Consider the following 21817-nt stretch of genomic DNA (forward strand, 5'->3'; position numbering starts at 1 on the left):
ACAGGGACACTTTGTAGACCCCCCAGAAACGAAATCCAAAAAATGACATGCCTGCCTAAAAAAATGCCCGCTAAATGCCTGCAAGAAAAAAAGCCAGCTGCAGAGAAGCCATATTCCTGAAAATATAGTAAAAATGCTGTTTTTTAGGGGTTCTGGACATGCTACAGAGCTGAAAATTGACAGGTACACTTTTTAGACCCCCCAGACACTAAATCCAGAAAATGACATGCCTGCCTAAAAAAATGCCCGCTAAATGCCTGCAAGAAAAAAAGCCAGCCGCAGAGAAGCCGTATCCCTGAAAATATAGTAAAAATGATGTTTTTTAGGGGTTCTGGACATGCTACAGAGCTGAAACTTGACAGGGACACTTTTTAGACCCCCCAGAAACGAAATCCCAAAAATGACATGCCTGCTTAAAAAAATGCCCGCTAAATGCCTGCAAGAAAAAAAGACAGCTGGTAAGACACTACAAAAAATTAAAAGAAAAATGATTTTTTTTAGGGGTTCTGGACATGCTACAGAGCTGAAACTTGACAGGGACACTTTGTAGACCCCCCAGAAACGAAATCCAAAAAATGACATGCCTGCCTAAAAAAATGACCGCTGATGAATGCCTGCAAGTATAAAAGACAGCTGGTAAAGACACTACAAAAAATTAAAAGAAAAATGAATTTTTTTTAGGGGTTCTGGACATGCTACAGAGCTGAAACTTGACAGGGACACTTTTTAGACCCCCCAGAAACGAAATCCAAAAAATGACATGCCTGCCTAAAAAAATGACCGCTAATGCCTGCAAGAAAATTATGCTCTTTTCTTGTTCACTGCCATTTTTTAGCAAAGTCGGATGACAAGTCGGATTACAGGTCGCTTCAATTAAGATAAGGAGGCGACTCCCATTGAAGTATATGGGACAGGTCGGATCACTGGTCGCCTGAAAGTAGTACAGGACCCTTTTCTGAAGTCGGAGCGACCTTAATAGCGGCAATTAAGACGGCACTGATTCATTTACATTGGTTTGGTCATGTCAGGCGACCTGGGGCGACACAAGTCGCCTCGTGAGTCGCCCTAGTGTGAATGGGGGCTGAGGGACACCTAGCATTCAAAGATGTGGAAGTATTTCCTGGGATGGTGCCTGGTAGGGGGGTGGGGGGTTGGTTTGGTGTTTTTGTGTGGGAAGGTTTTGTTTCTGTACTAAGCCCTGCATGGCTAAAACTTTGTTTTCTTGCAAAATAATAGTAATTAAAAAAAATGTCTATAAAGTATACCGTATACACTGTATGTATATTTTATATTTTTTTAACAACAATCATGTCATACTTACCTACTTTGTGAAGTGGTTCTCCTCTTCTAGGATCCCCGGCGGCGCTCCTGGCTCCTCCTCTGTGTGTGCCACCATAGGAAGCTGCTTCCTATGGTGGCACACATGTGGACTTGTTCCCAAGCTGCGCTACCTTCATCCATAGACACAGACAGCAAGGCTTGCCCACTACTCCCTCATCACAGGATTTGATTAACAGCCAATGGCTCCTGCTGCCTCAGCAAGGCCTTTGAGAGCGGGGTGAGCAGCTACAGACAGGCAACAGTACTGGATCAATTGAGGGTTCAGGTAAGTACAGAGGGGGGAGGGGGGGGCGATACTAATACCTAAACTTTTTTTTTACCTTAATGCAGGGAATGCATCTCCAGTGATCCCTGTGTCCTCAGTGACCCGTGTCCTTAGTGACTCCTGAGTGTACCTATGTCTCCAGTGACCCCTGTGTCCTCAGCAACTCCTGTGTGCACCTGTGTCTCCAGTGTCCATAGAGACTCCTTTGTGCACCTGTTTTTCCAGTGATCCCTGTGTCCTCAGTGACCTGTGTTTCCAGTGACCCCGTGTCCTCAGTGACTCCTGTGTGCACCCGTGTCTCCAGTGACCTCTGTGTCCTCAGTGACTCCTGTGTGCACCTGTGTCTCCAGTGACCTCTGTGTCCTCAGTGACTCCTGTGTGCACCTGTGTCTCCAGTGACCTCTGTGTCCTCAGTGACTCCTGTGTGCACCTGTGTCTCCAGTGACCCCTGTGTCCTGAGTAACTCTGAGTGTACCTGTGTCTTCAGTGACATCTGTGTCCTCAGCAATTCCTGTGTGCACCTGTGTCCCCAGTGACCCCTGTGTCCATAGAGAGTCCTGGGTGCACTTTTTCCAGTGATCCCTGTGTCCTCAGTTACCCCTGTCTCCAGTGACCTCTGTGTCCTCAGTGATTCCTGTGTGCACCTGTGTCTCCAGTGACCCCTGTGTCCTCAGTGACTCCTATGTGCACTTGTGTCTCCAGTGACCCCTGTGTCCTCAGCAACTCCTGTGTGCACCTGTGTCTCCAGTGATCAATGTGTCCATAGAGACTCCTGTGTGCACCTGTTTTTCTAGTGACCCCTGTGTCCTTAGCCACTCCTGAGTGTACCTGTGACCTGTGTCCCCAGTGACCCATGTGTCCTTAGTGACTCCTGTGCACACCTGTGTTTCCAGTGACCCCCTATGTTCTCAGTGACTCATTTGCGTACCTTTGTCCCCAGTGTCCCCTGTGTCCTCAGTGACTTCTCTGCGTACCTGTGTCCCTATTGACCTTTTTGTCCTCAGTGACTCCTGTGCATACCTGTGTCTCTAGTGACCCCTGAGCACTCTTGTTGCTCCAGTAACCCCAGTTACTCCTAAGTTTCCAGTGATACCCTGTTCACTTCTGTGGCTCTAGTGACCCCCTGTGTCTTCTAGTGACCCTTGTGACTCCGATATCTCCACTGACCTCAGGGAATGCTGTGTCATTCAGTGACCCCAGAGGATCCTGTTTCACCCAGTGACTCCAGCATGCCTTGTGAATCCCAGAGCGTGCGGTGTCATGAATTGACCCCAGAGCATCCTGTGTCACCCAGTGACTCCAGAGAATCCTGTTTCACCCAGTGACTCCAGAGGATCCTGTTCCAACCTGTGACTCCAGAGGATCCAGTTTCAACAAGTGACTCCAGCATGCCCTGCGAATCCCAGAGCATCCTATGTCACCCAGTGCACCCTGTGACCCCAATACACCCCGTGACTCCAGCATGCCCTAAGCACCTCCATGACACGTGTGTCTCCATACCGCTTCGGGTACGCACCTGTAATCTCCTTGGCTTTCTTTAAGTGGATACAGACTCTTTTGACAGAGACCTAAAATTGTGCGTATTTAATTTTTTGCCTGCAAAGGCCAGTATATAATAATACACATACATTCATATCTGCTCATTATTGAAAAAAACGTATAAGTACTAAGATGTCCTCATCTGTGTCAGGCAATCGTTCTACAGTTGGAACAATGTATAAAATCCCACCATACATTGGTAAAAGGCAGCAGTGGACATGGAAAGTTTTTGACGTGCCGTCAGATTTCAGGGTAAATCATTTTCACCGAGGATGCCTTCTCAGTGAATCTTCTGGTGTTTCCGAAGGTCTGATTTCTGAGAGAAACATTTCCCACATTCAGAACACGGAAAAGGTCTCTCGCCCTTGTGAATTCTCTGGTGTCTAAGAAGGCTTGCCTTTTGATTAAAACTGCTCCCACACTCTGTGCAGGAAAAAGGACGCTCGCCCGTGTGAATTATCTGGTGTCTAAGAAGGAGTCTTAACTCAGTGAAGCGTTTCCCGCACTCGGGACATGAATAAAGGTTCTCGCCCGTGTGAATTCTCAGGTGTCTATTAAAGTCTCCTTTCTGAATAAAAGATTTCCCGCACTCTGGACAGGAAAAAGGGTGTTCCCCCGTGTGAATTTTCTGGTGTCTAAAAAGGTCCCCTTTCTCAATGAAACCTTTCCCGCACTCTGGGCACTGATAAGGGCGCTCGCCTGTGTGAGTCTTCCGATGTCTAAGAAGATATTGTTTTCGAGTGAAGCTTTTCCCGCATTCTGGACAAGAAAAAGGGCGTTCACCCGTGTGATTTCTTTGGTGTATAACAAGGCTTTCTTTTTTAATAAAACATTTCCCGCACTCTAAACATGAGAAAAGAGCCTTGTCCTCGTGAATTCTCGGTTGTCCAAGAAAATCTTTTTCCCACCTAAAACAATTCCCGTTCTCTGAACTTGGAAAAGGAAGCTTATTCGTGTTAGCCCTTTGGTCTGCAGCAGGAGCTAACATAGGAGAGTAATTGTTTTCAGAACCCAGGGATGATTTGCGTCTCTCCAAGGTATGCTGGACTTCACCTCCCCCTGCTGAAGAAAAACATGTTAATAATATCAAAAGCATTATTTTTTGCTGTTGATTTCCTATGTGAAGTACAACATATCCACCCCATTTAATAAACAAATGAGTTGGTGGGGTAGATACATTGACGATGTTCTTATAGACAGCAAAGGGGACTTCCCCACCTTATTACAGCTTGAGGATGTTCTATGTATTGATGAAAAGGGTTCGCTTTCCCTGTCTCAGGCTAGTTGGATGGACTGATGTCTTTTTTCAACCTCACTATGTAACTATGTACAGTGCCTTTGCGAATGTATTCGGCCCCCTTGAACTTTGCGACCTTTTGCCAGACTTCAAACATAAAGATATAAAACTGTCATTTTTTGTGAAGAATCAACAACAAGTGGGACACAATCATGAAGTGGAACAAAATTTATTGGATATTTCAAACTTTGACAGTGCAAAAAAAAACAGCGCAAAATGGTTTGTGAATAGCATAAAACCTATGTGAAAAGTATCACCATCAATAAATAAATATAAAATATATAAATATGAGTCAGATATATTATACACCCTGTGCAATAAATATCAATAATAATCAATATCCTGTGCAATAGATGATACAAGTTCATGTACTAGTGAAAAAAGTCCATCAAAACATAACATATAAATTCCGAAGTGCTTCAGCAAGTAGCCAGTGAAGGATAGTTCATAAAGGTGCTTAAGTGCTGGAAATTCTGTGCGGAGTCATGCTGACACTGTGTTGTGAGAAAAAACGGTGACTTTCCTCTCCCCCAGGATATTACACTTACCGGACAAAATGGACCCCTAGACAATACTGTGTAAGGGTCACACAAGCTTAATCCAGTAAGGAATCCATGCAGTATCCTCTAGACTGGTCAGAGCCACAAAGGGACTTCCAATGGGAAAAAACTCAGCAGGATATAGGGACCTGTTTTTAGGTGCACAACACAACCTCTGCCAGTACCTCCGAAGATGGTTAAAATTGATGGGAAGATGGATGGAGCCAAATACAGGACCATTCTGGAAGAAAACCTGATGGAGTCTGCAAAAGACCTGAGACTGGGATGGAGATTTGTCTTCCAACAAGACAATGATCCAAAACATAAAGCAAAATCTACAATGGAATGGTTCACAAATAAACATATCCAGGTGTTAGAATGGCCAAGTCAAAGTCCAGACCTGAATCCAATCGAGAATCTGTGGAAAGAACTGAAAACTGCTGTTCACAAACGCTCTCCATCCAACCTCACTGAGCTCGAGCTGTTTTGCAAGGAGGAATGGGCAAAAATTCAGTCTCTCGATGTGCAAAACTGATAGAGACATACCCCAAGCGACTTACAGCTGTAATCACAGCAAAAGGTGGCGCTACAAAGCATTAACTTAAGGGGGCTGAATAATTTTGCACGCCCAATTTTTCAGTTTTTTATTTGTTAACAAAGTTTGAGATATCCAATAAATTTCGTTCCACTTCATGATTGTGTCCCACTTGTTGATTCTTCACAAAAAATTACAATTTTATATCTTTATGTTTGAAGCCTGAAAAGTCGAAAAGTTCAAGGGGGGCCGAATACTTTCGCAAGGCACTGTAGTTTTCACTGGTAAATGTAAAGTGATTGTGCACTTTTTTTAAAATAAGAAACATGTCATACTAACCTGCTCTGTGCAATGGTTTTGCACAGAGCAGCCCTGATCGTCTTCTTCTGGGGTCCCCCGCTGGCGCTCCTGGCTCCACCTCTTCGGCGAGTGCCCCCATAGGAAGCAGTTTCTTATGGGACACTCGTTCAGGCTTGATCCCGAGTTTCGCTGCCTGCAACTATAGACGCAAGACAGCGAAGCTCGGCCCCGCCCCCTTGCTTCTTTATCACAAGATTTGATTGACAGCAGAAGCAAATAGGGCGCTATTCTACAAATACCAATTATGGGGCACTATTTTTCCCACTGGCACCAATGATGGGACACTATTCCTCCCACTGGCACCAATGATGGGACACTATTCCTCCCAATGGCACCAATGATGGGACACTATTCCTCCCACTTATACCAATGATGGGACACTATTCCTCCCAATGGCACCAATGATGGGACACTATTCCTCCCACTTATACCAATGATGGGGCACTATTTCTCCCACTGACACCAATGATGGGACACTATTCCTCCCAATGACACCAATGATGGGGCACTACTCCTCCCACTGATACCAATGATGGGACACTATTCCTCCCACTGACACCAATGATGGGACACTATTCCTCCCACTGACACCAATGATGGGACACTATTCCTCCCAATGACACCAACGATGGAGCACTATTCCTCCCACTGACACCAATGATGGGACACTATTCCTCCCAATGACACCAATGATGGGACACTATTCCTCCCAATGACACCAATGATGGGACACTATTCCTCTCACTGATACCAATGATGGGGCACTATTCCTTCCACCTATACTAATGATGGGGCACTATTTCTTCGACTGACAACAATGATGGTGCATAATTCCTTCCACGGACACCAATGATGGGGCACTAGCCCTCCAATGGACCCCAACAACAGGGCACTATTCCTCCCACTGACACCAATGATAGGGCACTATTCCTCCCACTGATACCAATGATGGGGCACTATTCCTCCCACTGATACCAATGATGGGGCACTACACCTTCGACTAACACCAACGATGGTGCAAAATTCCTCCCACGGACACCAATGATGGGGCACTATTCCTCCCATCATATATACCAATGATATGTAACTATTCCTCCTCGTACTGACAACATGAGCTATGTAATATTTTTCCACTCAGTGACCACCAAGTCTGAGGCATTGTTTATTCTCACGGATGCATTTTCTACCCCCCCGGCTACAGTCTAACCCCTCTAAAGTCTGAAGGATGTAAAACTGGCTCTTTATTTAGAAAGTTTGGGGACCTCTGTTCTAAAGGTCTGCTGATTCTCATCAGTCTGCAAAAGTGACTTCACACTTCCTGAAGTAAATGAAAAGGCATCTACATTTCGTATTTATTGTTGACCTATACTAATACCTGGAGAGGACTCCTGCTGTTCACTTGCCACCATCGTTCCGGCCTCCCCTGCGGACTGCAAGTCACAACTCACATACATCTCCTCTTCTTCCTTTTTAACCTCAACGTCTATATAAATTTGTTCTTCATCCTAAACCAACACAATGACAGAAAATAAATCCTTTAGAGTTCAGAGGACCAATAAACTGAGACTACATATAAGAACGGAATCTCCTATAGTCTACCTGATGATGGTGAGGGATGGTGTGACCTTCCTGTGTGGAATCCCGGGAATACGGAGGACGGGGACATCTCTCTGGTGGGTTCCCATTACTGGATCCATCTACCTGATGATGGTCACCGATGGTGTGACCTTTCTGTGAGGAATCCCGGGAATACAGAGGACGGGGACATCTCTCTGGTGGGTTCCCATTACTGGATCCATCTGTAGGAAACACACACACACTGACTGAATACATTGTTTCTATGTGTTTATCAGATGATGGGGGATCCAGGTGGATCCTCTGTACTGCTCTCTCCTTTACAATAAAGTCTCCTCTTAACCGGTGATGTGAGAAGCGGCTGATTCTCCATCATGACGTCCTTGTAGAGATCCTTATGTCCATCTAAAGACTCCCACTCCTCCATTATCTTACCTGATTATGTTAATATGTACAAATCAATAATTCATGTACCAATTTTTTATTTTATTCAGTGGTCTTTACCTGAGCTGATATCTAGAGAGCGTTCCTCCAGTTTGGTTGCCACCATCATCCCTAACTTCTCTGTTGACTGCTTATAATCCATCACATACGTCTCCTCTTCTTCCTCTTTAACCTCAACTTTTACATACATCTGTTCTTCTGGCTAAATCCGTGGAATAATAAAAAAATAACATCTTTAAAATGTGAGCACCAATATAATAAGACTAGAAGAGTATCATGTCATACATTCTGTAGCCACTTTTGTTTTCTACCTGGTCATGACAAGGGTTGCTGTGATCTCCCTGTGTGGAATCCTGCCAAGTCGGAGAATGGGGACATGGAGGACTCTTTCAATACAAAGGATGGGGATTCTTTGGTCGAGTCTTTACTATAGTCTATACCATGGCTCCATTCAAGTCTATAGGAAGTTACAGGGCAGGTGTGAAAGGGGATGGAGGACATTTCTGCATGCACTAACTTCTCCTGACCGGTCAGTTTGGCCGGGGGTGGGTGAAGGTTCTAAGTTAGTCAACTTTATGAAGCTGGGGAGGGCACATTTTTTCAAAATCATAGGTGCATTTACTTGAGGTGTGTATCCCCTCACCTCCCCCATCAGCAGCCCAGTGATCTCGTTGATGACTCCTAGAATTTTTCTTTTGTCCCTCTCGGGCGTCCAGGAGTGAAGGATGCTGGGTGGAAGTCGCTCATTAGATGTCTTCTTCACCAATTCATAATCCTTTTAAAACAGAAACTAAAGATAATTGCTGCCTAGATTTCTAGAATTATATTCACTTCTTCACTGAGATGTGTTTAATTTATCATACAAGAGTGATGTCATGTGACCTCCCAGAATCCTCCTCACCTCTCCGGTCAGGTCTGTTTTATTAATAGAGATAAGAGCAATGTCATGTGACCTCCCGGAATCCTCCTCACCTCTCCGGTCAGGTCTGTGTTTTATTAATAAAGACAAGAGTGATGTCATGTGATCTCCCAGAATCCCCCTCACCTCTCTGGTCAGGTCTGTGTTTTATTAATAAAGACAAGAGTGATGTCATGTGACCTCCCAGAATCCCCCTCACCTCTCCGGTCAGGTCTGTGTTTTATTAATAGAGATAAGAGCGATGTCATGTGACCTCCCAGAATCCTCCTCACCTCTCCGGTCAGGTCTGTTTTATTAATAGAGATAAGAGCAATGTCATGTGACCTCCCGGAATCCTCCTCACCTCTCCGGTCAGGTCTGTGTTTTATTAATAAAGACAAGAGTGATGTCATGTGATCTCCCAGAATCCCCCTCACCTCTCCGGTCAGGTCTGTGTTTTATTAATAGAGATAAGAGTGATGTCATGTGACCTCCCAGAATCCTCCTCACCTCTCCGGTCAGGCCTGTGTTTTATTAATAGAGATAAGAGTGATGTCATGTGACCTCCCAGAATCCTCCTCACCTCTCCGGTCAGGTCTGTGTTTTATTAATAGAGATAAGAGTGATGTCATGTGACCTCCCAGAATCCTCCTCACCTCTCCGGTCAGGTCTGTGTTTTATTAATAGAGATAAGAGTGATGTCATGTGACCTCCCAGAATCCTCCTCACCTCTCCTGTCAGCGTGTAGATGATCTTCAGGGTGAGCTTTAATATCCTGTTGGTCATGTGACTCCACTCCTCATCCATCCTGATCAAGGTGGTCATGTGATCCATTCAGAACGCTCCTCTCTGTAAGATAAGAACTACTGTGATTGGCTCAGTGCTCTCTGTACAGCACTGCGGTATATGTCAGAGCTATATAAATGTATAATAATAATAGTGTGTGACTGAGGGGGAGGGGACATTAGAGTGCAAGCTCCTCTGGTACAGAGACTGATGTGATTGGCTCAGTGATCTCTGTACAGCACTGCGGTATATGTCAGAACTATATAAATGTAAAATAATAGTGTGTGACTGTGGGGGAGGGGACATTAGAGTGTAAGCTCCTCTGGTACAGAGACTGAGGTGACTGGCTCAGTGATCTCTCTATAGCACTATGGTATATGTCAGAGCTATAGAAAGTCATAATATAAAATAATATCTTACTACCTCCTCTTCTGCCAGTTTCAGCAATGTCTCCTCTCTACATCCTCCCAACTCACCTTTTACCTGGAACTTCCTGTTTGTACATTACATCACTTCCTGTCAGTAGAGATCTCCTCTGAGTGTGTTCCATTTGGTCTAAGATTATCACCCAATGGAGAATAGATGAACTGCAGCCTCCATTCCAAAGTTTTATGCAAATGGTCTTCTGAGGTTTGTGTTGGAAGTCATCCACCACACGGAGGATCACCATCACACTCACTCCAGATGGGTGCATCTCTCTGTCATCCATTAAAACAAAAAAAGAGAGACGGTGCTGTTTCCACAGATGTAAAATCTCCGTTATCATGTTCCATGGCAGCACTTGCCTTCCCATAGCAAAGCTTTAAATTAGCTCTCAACGGAAGTTCCCTTTAAGACCATCTAACAAATATATACACACGCTACCTGTACCTGAAACCATTGTTTCCACATTTTCTGCATCATATGCATTATATACGATGAGTATGCTGCATGGGAACCAAAGTCAAAATGCTGCTTTTCAGTCTTTTGTTGGTTGGCCACAACCCGACAAATGTCTTTCTTTTGGGGTCTCTAAGCCAGCAGTGTGTCCAACCCAACTTCGAAGTGTGTGCATTGGAGAAGAGTCTCTCTGCCCTCAGAATGGACACCATCCACCAGTTCCTCCTTACTGTTAACTTGACAAAAATTTTTTTTAGGAAAATATCACATACAGAAGTACACCCTTCAGCCGATCTCAGTGACATATCTGGCCTGATGCATTAAGAGGAGACATCCTCAGGTGGCTTATATGTTCCACCAAAGGGAGCCTGAAGTCACTCATCACCACGTACAACCCGAGGAGTATTCCAGCTTTTCGACATTTCTTTAGAAGGTGGAGGATATCATATCAAGAGCACCCTGCAAGGACCTGGTCATTGTACTGTGACCAGCCAAGCTTTACATATCTCTACAAGCTTTGCCTGAGCTCTCACTATGATTGGCTCCCACAAAGGTAGCCTATTGTCTCTGGAATCCTACGAGTGTAAAATAAATGGTAGGTTTAAAAGTAGAAAAAATTTTGAATAAAAAAGTGAGAAAACAACACGTCACGTAATGTTATTAGAGTTGTCTTGCTGTAAAACCTGCCACATCTAGAACATGGGGACCAGTTCTGACCCCACATTGTAAATAGGATACATTTTACAGTACCTTCAGGTCCACCAGGACTTCCAGAGCTCCTACTTTCTGAATCCCTGACAGGGTTTCTAGAATCCTTGTTAGGACTTTTCTAGAACTCTTAAAGCAGAACTAAACCCTCTTCGTTTTCAGCCAAGGAAGTTGCCACCTTGTTCTTCGTTTTAATCTTTAAAGCGGAGTTCCACCCAAAAGTGGAACTTCCGTTTTAGGTAGTTCTAACCCCCTGACATGCCACATTTGGCATGTCATTTTTTTTGGGGGGGGAGCGGGTACCTAGTTTTGACATGTACCCGCTCCTACTTCCACTCGGAGCGCCGCGGCGCCCTGAGCGGAAGTTCTCCTCTCCCTCCCTGTAATCTTCTGGGACATGTCAGAGGTCCCAGAAGCTTGCTGGCCAATCACGACGCGTAGTGCAACTCGCGCATGCACAGTGCGTATCCGGCTGTGAATCCGCAAACTGTCACAGCTGGGTGCCCACACCAATGATGCCGGCGCCGCAGAGGAGAGAGGGAGAAGAGTGAGGCTTCGGGTGGCCGGATCGCAGGACCATTGGACAGGTGAGTGTGTTTAGGCTGGAACTTCGCTTTAACTGCCATGGTGCTAAACATGTGATCAAATTATGACACCAGCCATTTGATGGTTTGACAGTTTATTTGAGGGCACAACCAACGTTACATTCCCGGCACGTAACTGTTTTTTTTAAGCTGTTAAATTTATGGGTTTAATTACGCTTTAATCACAGAATCCCTACTAGGACTTCAGTATGTCTGTCAGTTCTTCCAAATGCACTCAGAGAATCTTTGCCAGTATTTCCAATGCTGCTTGCCGAATCACTTCCAGCATCATTTACAGCACTTCCAATGGCACTTGCAGTATTATTGCCAGTATTTCCAGTGGTTTTTACAAAATCCTTGCCAGAACTTCCAACGTACCTTGAACCGCTGCTGGGTGTGTCCTCTGATCCAGAGGGGTACTTACACATAAGCCCTGGGTGGGGTTGGTGCTGTTTCTACTTGCCAGCTACCTTACTTTGTGCAAAAGGGCTATATTTTTCTTCTGATTGCTTGCTTCATTGCTGACCCAAATTGACATGATTCCTCTCTTCTCTTCCCACAACCTTCATTTTAACCTCTTGCCTGCTCCTTGCTCACAACCTTTGCCTGGACTTGTGAACAAACAATAGCTCCCAATTAGGATAAACAGGTGTTGCGGGACTTGTTGGTGGGTTGTATCTCAAGGAAGAAGAGGCTCACATGCATAAGATAAAAGCAACATTTATTGGTGTCACTTTGACCCTACATAACAGGTTTATGACTAATAAAGTACCACCAGGCAAGGAAATTTCCCAAAATTCCTTAATAGCAAGATGGACAAGACCAAAAAGTTCACTGCAAGCACAATCTATTAACAGCTAACCTCTCCAAAGGGGAGCATCCAGATTATCCTTTCCTTTCTTCCTGATGTAAAAAGTGGGATCGTGCAGCTGTCCAGACCCACGCAACATGTGGTGTGAGGCTTCGCCTAGACCTGGCCACCCTTTTGCCTACTGCCTGCTGACAACCTCTTCCTGAGTAAAGCCCCGTACACACGCACAGATTGTTGGCCAACTGATCTGCCAACTTTTGTCCAGTGTTGTTTGTTGGTTGAAATGTGCTCTAGACTTGCACTGGACTTTTGTTGGCCAACAAAAACCAACTTCAGAAGTGATGTCATGTGATGGTTAACTTTCCATGTGTTTATTCTTCTCTGAGCATGCCCAGTCTTGCTCATATGATTTTTGTCTGCCGAAATCTGTACTGACTGAGGAACAATCGGCCGTTCTTTGTTGGCCAACAAAAATTTTATAGCATGCGCACCAGATTTTTTTCGGCCGAAAATTCGCAGTTGGTTGTCGGAAGCATCATACTAACAAGCCTACAATCGGCAGATCGGACGTTGGCCAACAATTTACGGCCAACAATCTGTGCGTGTGTAGGGGGCTTTAGATTAGACTTTTGCCTAAAATTTAGTGTAATAGCTACATAGTAGGTAAGGTTGACCAAAGACAACAGTCCATCATCTAGTTCAGCCTGTGTAGGTGTACATGTGTTGTAATGTCGATAATTATTTCCCATATCACTGTATGTTGTGTTCTTTAAGATGCTCGTCCAAGAGTCTTTAAAAATATCAATACTCCCCCGCTGACACCACCAAATGTGGAAGAGAGTTCCACTTCCTCATCGCCCTGACAGTGAAAAACCCACTACACAGCTTAAGGTTAAACTGCTTTTTCTCCTGGCTCCGTGTCCTCTTGCACTCCCTGAGACGGAATTGTTTTTCTCCTACGCTGGGATCACCATTGAGGTATTTGTAAATCGCTATCATAATGTTCCCACGCGATAGCTGTCTTGCCCTTGCTCACCCCTTGGTGGGACAGTCAGTGACCTGCAACCAGCATTCAGTGAACCCCATCTCCGCCATCAGAAACTCTGGTGAAACCTGGCAGGTGCTTAGACACACTACACCTTGGGTGAGCCTGTGTCACCAGTCAGGGGGAAGCCGTAACAACATAGAAGTTCAAAGAGGAATGAAAGTGCGTCAACAAAATTAATGAAAATGTTGGAAAATCTTACAGAAAAAGATTAAAAAATTGGATACAGCTTAAAAAAGGCGACATGTGGGATGCTTAATTATCCAGCTCAAGTATATTGTAGGGCAATGTCAATATTCAATACAGAAGTATGAATTATTCCGATATTCATCATCTGTACATAGTCCATTCAACAGCCTCTGACCGTAGCCCTATATCTCAGCCTGTACTGGAAACTTTTTTTTACCATCACTACCCCCTCCCATTTTTCCACTTTTGCCTTTCCCATTTAGGAATTGAAGATGAAATCTGATGGGTCTCAAACCCCTTGAGTATTTTTCCAATACTCTGGAGATGCCTCCCTCTGAAATGTTCCACCACTGCCAAGTAACTATTTTTTGCATACTCTTAAACAAAAGATAGATGACCTGTTCAACGAGAACTTGCTTTGAAATTAGATGTCTGAGGCACCCAGGAACATAGGGAGGCATCTCCGAACTATGCTTTCTCTTTTCCAGTCCCATGGGTAAACTCATATACCAGATAGCTTGGGAAGTGGACCTGGCGGTGGAGATAGAGGAGGAAGAATGGGCTCGATGGTCAGCCATGGTGCATAGGGGAATTCTCAACACGACGATAGCTGTAGCAAATTATAAAATACTTTCCCGTTGGAATTTAGTCCCCTAAAGAATTTCAAAAATGTATTCTGATACTTCACCTCTGTGTTATAGAGACTGCAAACAGGAAGGTACCATGTTTGGTGGGTCTGAAGGTCCAACGCTACTGGATCAGAATTTTCTCTCTCATATATTCTGAGAAATATTATTATTATTATAATATTATGTTAATATAGCTAAAAATGCCAAGATGGCGCTCCCTAGTGCCCTCTCGGATGGCATCCCCAAACATCTTCGAACCCTTATTTTCTTTATTCTCCTGGCAGCCCAGCCCGAGCGTGGAAAACTCCTACAATTACGTAGCTACTAAACGAAACAAAAAAAATCCTGTATTATGCTCCCTGAAAAACAACCCAGTGTTTTACGAGACAAGCACACTATATTTAAAGGGTCTGGAATCCCTGGAATAATTACCTATAGTCACCATCCTGAAACCGGATATCCTGGGGGTTGAGGTGGTTGGGTTGAGTGGATCCATCCTTCTTCCTTTTTTTCATTTTTGTCTTCTTTTCCCCTTACATTCATTTCTATTTTTCTGTTACTCCTTTCTCTGATGTGTATTGTGTGAAACAACTTGATTGCATTCTACCAAGATAATCTGAATATTTGCAAAAGATTTGACATTTTCCTTTTTAGAAAATTGTACTATACCTTCGGGAAGCGTTTGTTTACCGTTTGCCACATTCCATGGTGGAATGCCCAATACCTGTATAGTATCTCAATGATAGGTGTTGGTTTGCATTTGTTTTTGCTCTTGGTTGGTCTTTTTTTTACTATATGTCAGCAATACCTCTGTAGATGGATCTTGTTAACTATCTGTTTACTATCGGTACGCAGATTTAGCTTTTTTTAATTGTCTCCATGACATCAGAGAATGTATTGTTGAACTAATGTTCTTGCATTTGTCTTCATGTTTCTTTGAAAAAACCTTTTCAATAAAAATTAATGAAACAGAAATCTGATGGGTCGACATTGGAAACAACTTGATTTTTGTATACCTCCTTTACTTAGAATTAAAAAATGTACTATAATTAACCAAACGGTACCTAAAAAGTATTGTATATGTATCTCCTGTCTATCTGGAATTCCATTTAAGATGTTCCTTGTCTGAGGGGTGAAAAAGCTCATTAGACAGCTTCTTCTACTGACCTCAAATCTCCTTTTGAGCTCCATTTCTTCCAAAGGAAACACACACAATGCATCTCATCTTAAGATATAGAATAAACCATCCACCCCTCTAACTAGTAAAACTATCCCCCTCTTACCCCCATCAGCCTTCACTATGTCCTCCTACATCTCCTCTACTTCTTTGATGTTAAGCTCTTTCGGTAAGGGACCTCTTTTCCTTCCGTTTCCTTTATTCTACAGTGTAGGTATGGATTGTGAAATTTGTAGTCCTTTATTATATGATATACAGTGCTGTATAATGGATCGACACAAAGAAAAATATCAGCGCTACAGCCGAATGGGATGAGTCTTTAGAGATGTTCTTAGGTAGTGCTCTTCTGATCTCGCTGAATACAGAAAGAAGCCGACCTTGAGGAACTCTGCATTTTGCAATTGCATAGGCTTTGCTGTCCACTTCAGACAGGGAAGATCTTTAGAGGGTACACCAGCCTCCTGCATTATCCTAAGGGCTCATTCACACTTTCTCAAAATACCAACGCTTATCAAACACTCCTATAGCGGTAATGTACGTTAATAGGCGCGGTTGATTAGCTTTAAGTGAGCATTAAAAACACTCCCCTCAAATGCCCTATGTACGTTTGCGGTGCAGTTGACAAGCGCTTTTGGCTTGTTAAAATCGCATCACAAACGCCTACAATAGCTGGTTGCTAAGGAGCAGGCCGGGAAGACGGCCGCCCTGGCCTTAACAACCAATGAGTCATCACCTGTCAGCGCTTTGGGAGGGGGGGGGCTTGCTCGTTCCCCCCCCCCCTTCCTGACCTGTCGAGCTGTGTGTTTGGGGGGGATCCCACGCATTTCTAAAAAAAAAAAAATTGGCGTGGGGTTTCACCTCAAAATCCATAGCAGACTGAATTTTTTAAATTTTGGTGTGGGGTTCCCACCTAGTCCATTTGAGACTCAAAGACGAGACCGCTGACAGATGATGACTCTTTGGTTGTTAACGATGCAGTGGCCGGCTTCCTGGATAGCTTCTTAACAACCAGCTAAAATTCTCTTTGTACTAACGTGCCGCAAATGTGCCACAACTGTATGTCAGTGTGGTTGCGGTGTGTTACCGTAGACTTGAATGGGAGGCGTTGAATGGCTTCAAACGGTTCCTGACTCGACCTAAGTCTTCAATTTCGAAGCGAAGCGACGCGAGCACTTCATGTTTTTATAATGTGAACAGCACTGTGAGCTGCCCATTGCATCAATTGCATAGGCGTTTTTAATGTCCCTCAAAATCCTGCTTTTAATGCCAGTGTGAACTCAGCCTAAGATCAGTTTATTTATGTAATATACTCATAAACCTGAAAGACTGCAAGCATATAATCAATCCAATCCAAATTAGCAAATGGTGCCCATCCAACGGCATAGCTTACGTGTTTCAAGGGCAGTGGCCTCTTCCTCAGAGCTCTGATAAAGAGGGCACTGCCCTTGAAACACGTAAACTACGCTGCTGCAGATGGCACTGTTTGCTAATTTGGACTTTTGATTATATGCTTGCAGTCGTTCACATTTGTGAGTGTATTGGAGTCTTTACATTTGGAATAAAATGGTCTTATGATGAAGCACGAGGCTGGTGTGCCCTCTTTTTTGTTCTTTGTTTCAGCCCTTGCTGTATAATGGGATGACGAAGGGTTATCATAAAAAAAAAAAAACAAAAGCTTGAAGCTGTCCAGATTATTTTATTTGGGGCCTGCAACTAGGCTTACATAATAATACATTTACATCCATACCTGCTTATTATAAAAGGGAAAAAAAATGATGAGTACTAAAATTTCCTCACCTGTATGAAGCAAATGTTCTACAGATGGTAAAACCAAGGAAATTCCACCTGACATTTGTCATAGGCAGCAACAAATATGGATTTTTGGCACGCAATCTGATTTTGCTGCAAAACATTTCCAGTGAGGATTCTCACTCAGTGACTCTTCTGGTGTTTAATTTCTGAAGGAAACACTGCAAACTGGGGTTGCACCGATACTGTTTTTTTTATTGGTGAATACGAGTGCCAATACTTATGGTCAAGTACTCACCGACACCGAGTACCGATACTTTGCCATGCGCTTTGCATCATTACAAAAAAATTTAAAAAAAATTGCGGCAAATTGCACTTCAGAGAACCGCATGCGATTTGAATAGGAATGTGCTGAGATTCCCCCCACTGCTCCTGTGTGTGTATAGAAAGGGAAATGCACCATCTAATGGCCAGTTTAAAAAATGTTAGCACTCACAGTACATATCTGGCCACATGCAAAACGATCTACATAGGTGTCCCCAGAGCTGCTGATAGGGGGGGACCACCAGCCCTCTTGTAGGGGGCCCGAGCACACAGGGGGGCCCACACAGAGAGGGGATTTGTGATGGACAACAAATACAGAAATCTTCCTCCAGCACCTGAACCTGATCTGTCCCTCTCCCTGCTATCAGCTTTTATCTGTTGAGAAAGAGACAGTCGTCCCTCACTAATCTCCCTCCCTTGTGTGGGCCCCCCCTCCCAGCACTTATCTCTGCTCAGGAGTTTATTTGTAAATTGTAACTTTGTTTCTCTCTCTCTGTCTCTCAGATCACTGAGCTCCAACTGCCCAGCCTGTATATTTTTCTCATCTCATCTTCTTTTTTATTTAACAGTTTTTTTTTTAGATTTAGCAGGAATTATGCGAGTTATGTTATATTTGTGTCTGTTAATAGTGATTTTGTTGGAATTTTAGCTAAATATATCTTTAATATTTTCTTGGGGGGGGGGCTCTGCCAGGTAGTCTGTACAGGGCCCCGCGATTTCTAACAGCAGCCCTGGGTGTCCCGTTCCACCGATGATAGCAAATCAGGGCTGCTGGAGGTGCTCACAGGACTGAAGGAGAAGTTCCCGGGACCCTGTGGGTATAGGGCGGAAGTGATGTCAGCTTGGGGGCAGACCGCCTTCACATCTCCTCCGACCCCGTGAGCACCTCTATGCCCTGAAAATGAAAAAAAAAAAAAAGTTCCCCCTCTGCTCTTACCTCCTGGGCCCCCCTGTTGACGTGAAGGGGTCCAGGGAGATGTAATGAGCCTGGACCAAGTACAACAGGACCAGTTGTATTATCAGCAGCCGTTTGTTATCATCAGCGGACCGGGACACCTATGTAGATTATTTTACATGTGGCCAGATATGTACTGCGAGTTCTAACATTTTTAAAACTGCCCACTAGATGGCGCTTTAATCCTTTTCTATACACACACAGGAGCAGTGGGCGAAATCGCATGCGATTCGTACAGGAATCGCACCACATTCCTGTTCAAATTGCATGCGATTCTTTGCAGTATGATTTGCGCCTATTCATTTTGAATTGAAGCAAATCACACCGTAAAGTTTCGGTTTCGGTATCGGAAGCATTTGGGTGAGTACCGATACTCACGCAAGTGCTTGGTATCAGCGATGGTGCATCCCTACTGCGAACAAGGAAAAAGCTCACCTGCTCTCGTGAACTCTCTGGTGTTTAAGAAGTATTACTTTCTGATTAAAACATTTCCCGCACTCTGTACAGCAAAAAGGACGCTCGCCAGTATGGATTTTTTGATGTCTGTGAAGGAGTCCTTTGTCAGCGAAACATTTCCCACACTCTGCACAGGGAAAAGGACGCTCGCCCGTGTGACTTCTCTGGTGTATAAGAAGGTGTCCTTTCTGAACGTAAGATTTTCCACATTCGGCACAGCAAAAAGGGTGCTCCCCGGTGTGAATTTTCTGGTGTCTAAGAAGATCTACTTTCTGAATAAAACCTTTCCCGCACTCTGAGCACTGAAAAGGACGCTCGCCCGTGTGACTTCTCTGGTGCCTAAGAAGTTTTGCGTTCTCATTGAAACATTTCCCACACTCTGAACACGAGAAAGGATGATTGCCGGTGTGACTTTGCTGGTGTCTAAGAAGGCTCCCTTTCCTAGTAAAACATTCCCCACACTCTGAACAAGATAAAAGATGTTTGTTTGTGTGCATTTTCTGGTGTTTAAGAAGATTTACTTTCTGGACATAAGATTTCCCACACTCTGAACAGGAAAATGGGCGCTCCCCAGTGTGAATTTTCTGGTGCCTGAGAAGGTTTACTTTCTGGACATAAGATTTTCCGCAATCCGTACAGGAAAATGGGCGCTCACCCATGTGAATTTTCTGGTGTCTAAGAAGGTCTCCTTTCTGAGTGAAACATTTTCCACAGTCTGGACACTGAAAAGGACGTTCACCTGTGTGAATTCTCTGGTGTCTAAGAAGGTGTTGACCTCGAGTGAAACTTCTCTCGCACTGTGAACATGGGAAAGGACGCTCTTGTGTGTGTATCCTTCGATCGACTGTAGAAGATAATTCTGATATAGAAGAGCCGTTGATTTCAGAACACAGAAATGTTTTATCATCTGTGTGTGTGTCTAAATTACTAGAAGGTGATCTCTCCCAATTAGATGGATCTGAGGATGTATCTGTGCTATGAGAACTTGGATAGATAACTTTGAAAACAGCATGTGACTTCTCAAAAGCATCTTGATGATGAAAGGGATCCACTGATCTATCTCGAGATTCAGGTCTTTCATAGATGTTTCCAGTAATATGGTTTACTCCCGAAGAATGCTGTGTGATTCCATTATCTTGTGCATAATAATTCAAATATAAACCAAGATGTCCCTCTGAGGAATTCTGGACCTCATCTCCACCTGTTGGAGATAAATATTTTTTTTTAATATTAAAAGCATTCATTTTTTATGTTTTGCAGTAGACATACTGTGTGAAGTACAACACCTCTTCCTCATTTGATAAGGAAATGAAGTAGTGGGGTAGATACATTGATGATGTCCTTTTTAGAAATGCAGACCTTTCCACCTCATTACAGCTTGAGGTTACTCTCTTCATTATGGAATTATTTTGGTTTCATTATCACAGGATAGTGCTTAGCTATGCATGCATGAGTTGAATATTATTTAGCACTAATCTTGGTCACCAGGCCCAAGATGATCGCTAAATAGTAGTAGACATACTGTACACTTTGTATTAGACATTCTGTATGAAGTACAACACTTCTATCCTGTTTGACAAGCAAATTAGGTGATGGAGGAAAATACATTGATGATGTTCTCTAACTAGACAGCAATGCAGACTTTTCCACTTTATCACAGCTTGAGATTGCTCTCTTCACTGATAGTTATTTTGGTTTTATTACTACAGGATAGCGCTATGCATGCATGAGATGAGTATTATTTAGCACTGATCTTGAGCACCAGGCGCTTGTCTGATACCAGCGCTGTCATAATACAGATATGGGTTGGGACATGTCTGACAGGCTGCCTAGTAAACATTTAGTCATGCAACTGAGCTGAACAGTAGAAATGCACTCACAAATCGGGCTTCTGACAGGGGAGGAGCTGACATGCAGAATAATAACAATGCAGAATAATAACAAATAATAAAGGGAATATCTGTCCAATTATTCAGCATTTCTTTGAAGAAGCAACCACAGGTACTTCTGAAAGGTATATTCACAGGTTAGCTCACAGCAGATGGGGACGGAATAAAAGGAGCTCTGCCTGAGATCAACAACAGCCCATTTACTGCATGTAAGGCGTTATACAGGAGGAGGGGACGTGTCAGCACTCGGTTTCCTGAGCCATGGTTTAGTGGGAAGCTTCCAGGACTCATCTGTCACAGTGAGTATGAATGATGTCAACACACTACGCTAGCATGCCCACTGGACAGGAGTTACGCGCAACTAAGCTGATCAATAGAAACACTCATAAATCAGGCTTCTGGAAGGGGAAGAGCTGAAATTAAAGATAACAACAAGTAAAAAAAGAGGATTATCTACACAATTATTCAGTGTTTCTTTGAAGAAGCAACTACAGGTATTTCTAAAAAGTATAGTCACAGGCGTGTTCGCAGCAGATGGGGGATAATAACAGGAGCTCTTTCTGCGTTCAGCAGCTGTGCACAAAAGAGATATGCAGGAGGGAAGGACATGTCGGTACTCTCAGTTTCCTAAGCCATGGTGCATTGAGCAGACTAGTCTGATACAGTAACGAGTACAAATGACAACAGTAAGCTCTGCAAGCATGCCCTCTGAACAGGAGGTGGTGGTGAAAACTGAGCTGAACAATAGAAACACTCACAAATCAGGCTTCTGTCAGGGGAGGAGCTGGCAGGCAAGATATAAGTAAAAAAACAGGATTATCTGCACAGATATTTAATGTTTCT

General features: G+C 43.8%; 4 protein-coding genes across 4 annotated transcripts in view; all 4 read right to left on the minus strand.

Annotated features, from left to right (window-relative positions):
• The window catches only part of LOC309564420 (uncharacterized protein), a gene marked incomplete at both ends in the record, with an annotated part of 648900 nt that overhangs the window by 149768 nt on the left and 477315 nt on the right, over positions 1-21817 (minus strand).
• The window catches only part of LOC309563485 (uncharacterized protein), a gene marked incomplete at its 3' end in the record, with an annotated part of 314854 nt that overhangs the window by 128435 nt on the left and 164602 nt on the right, over positions 1-21817 (minus strand). The gene's annotated exons all lie outside the window — the stretch shown is intronic.
• Positions 3390-20482, minus strand: LOC309563488 (uncharacterized protein; the record flags this gene model as incomplete). Its single annotated transcript, XM_082267881.1, has 11 exons — positions 3390-4207; positions 7252-7381; positions 7476-7675; positions 7776-7886; positions 7956-8097; positions 8539-8670; positions 14427-14577; positions 19065-19212; positions 19414-19548; positions 19825-20286; positions 20461-20482. The coding sequence occupies 11 exons, from the start codon at positions 20480-20482 to the stop codon at positions 3426-3428; spliced, it is 2415 nt and encodes an 804-aa protein (XP_082124007.1). The 3' UTR covers positions 3390-3425.
• Positions 18982-21817, minus strand: part of LOC309563489 (uncharacterized protein) — a gene marked incomplete at its 5' end in the record, with an annotated part of 118075 nt that continues 115239 nt past the window's right edge. Inside the window, 1 exon segment of the mRNA XM_082267882.1 lies at positions 18982-20286. Within this exon segment, the coding sequence (XP_082124008.1) occupies positions 19061-20286 (1226 nt within the window). The 3' untranslated portion in view covers positions 18982-19060.

This window comes from Pelophylax lessonae (genome assembly GCF_965119305.1).
Source record: "Pelophylax lessonae genome assembly, chromosome: 9".
NCBI classification, from domain to species: domain Eukaryota; kingdom Metazoa; phylum Chordata; class Amphibia; order Anura; family Ranidae; genus Pelophylax; species Pelophylax lessonae.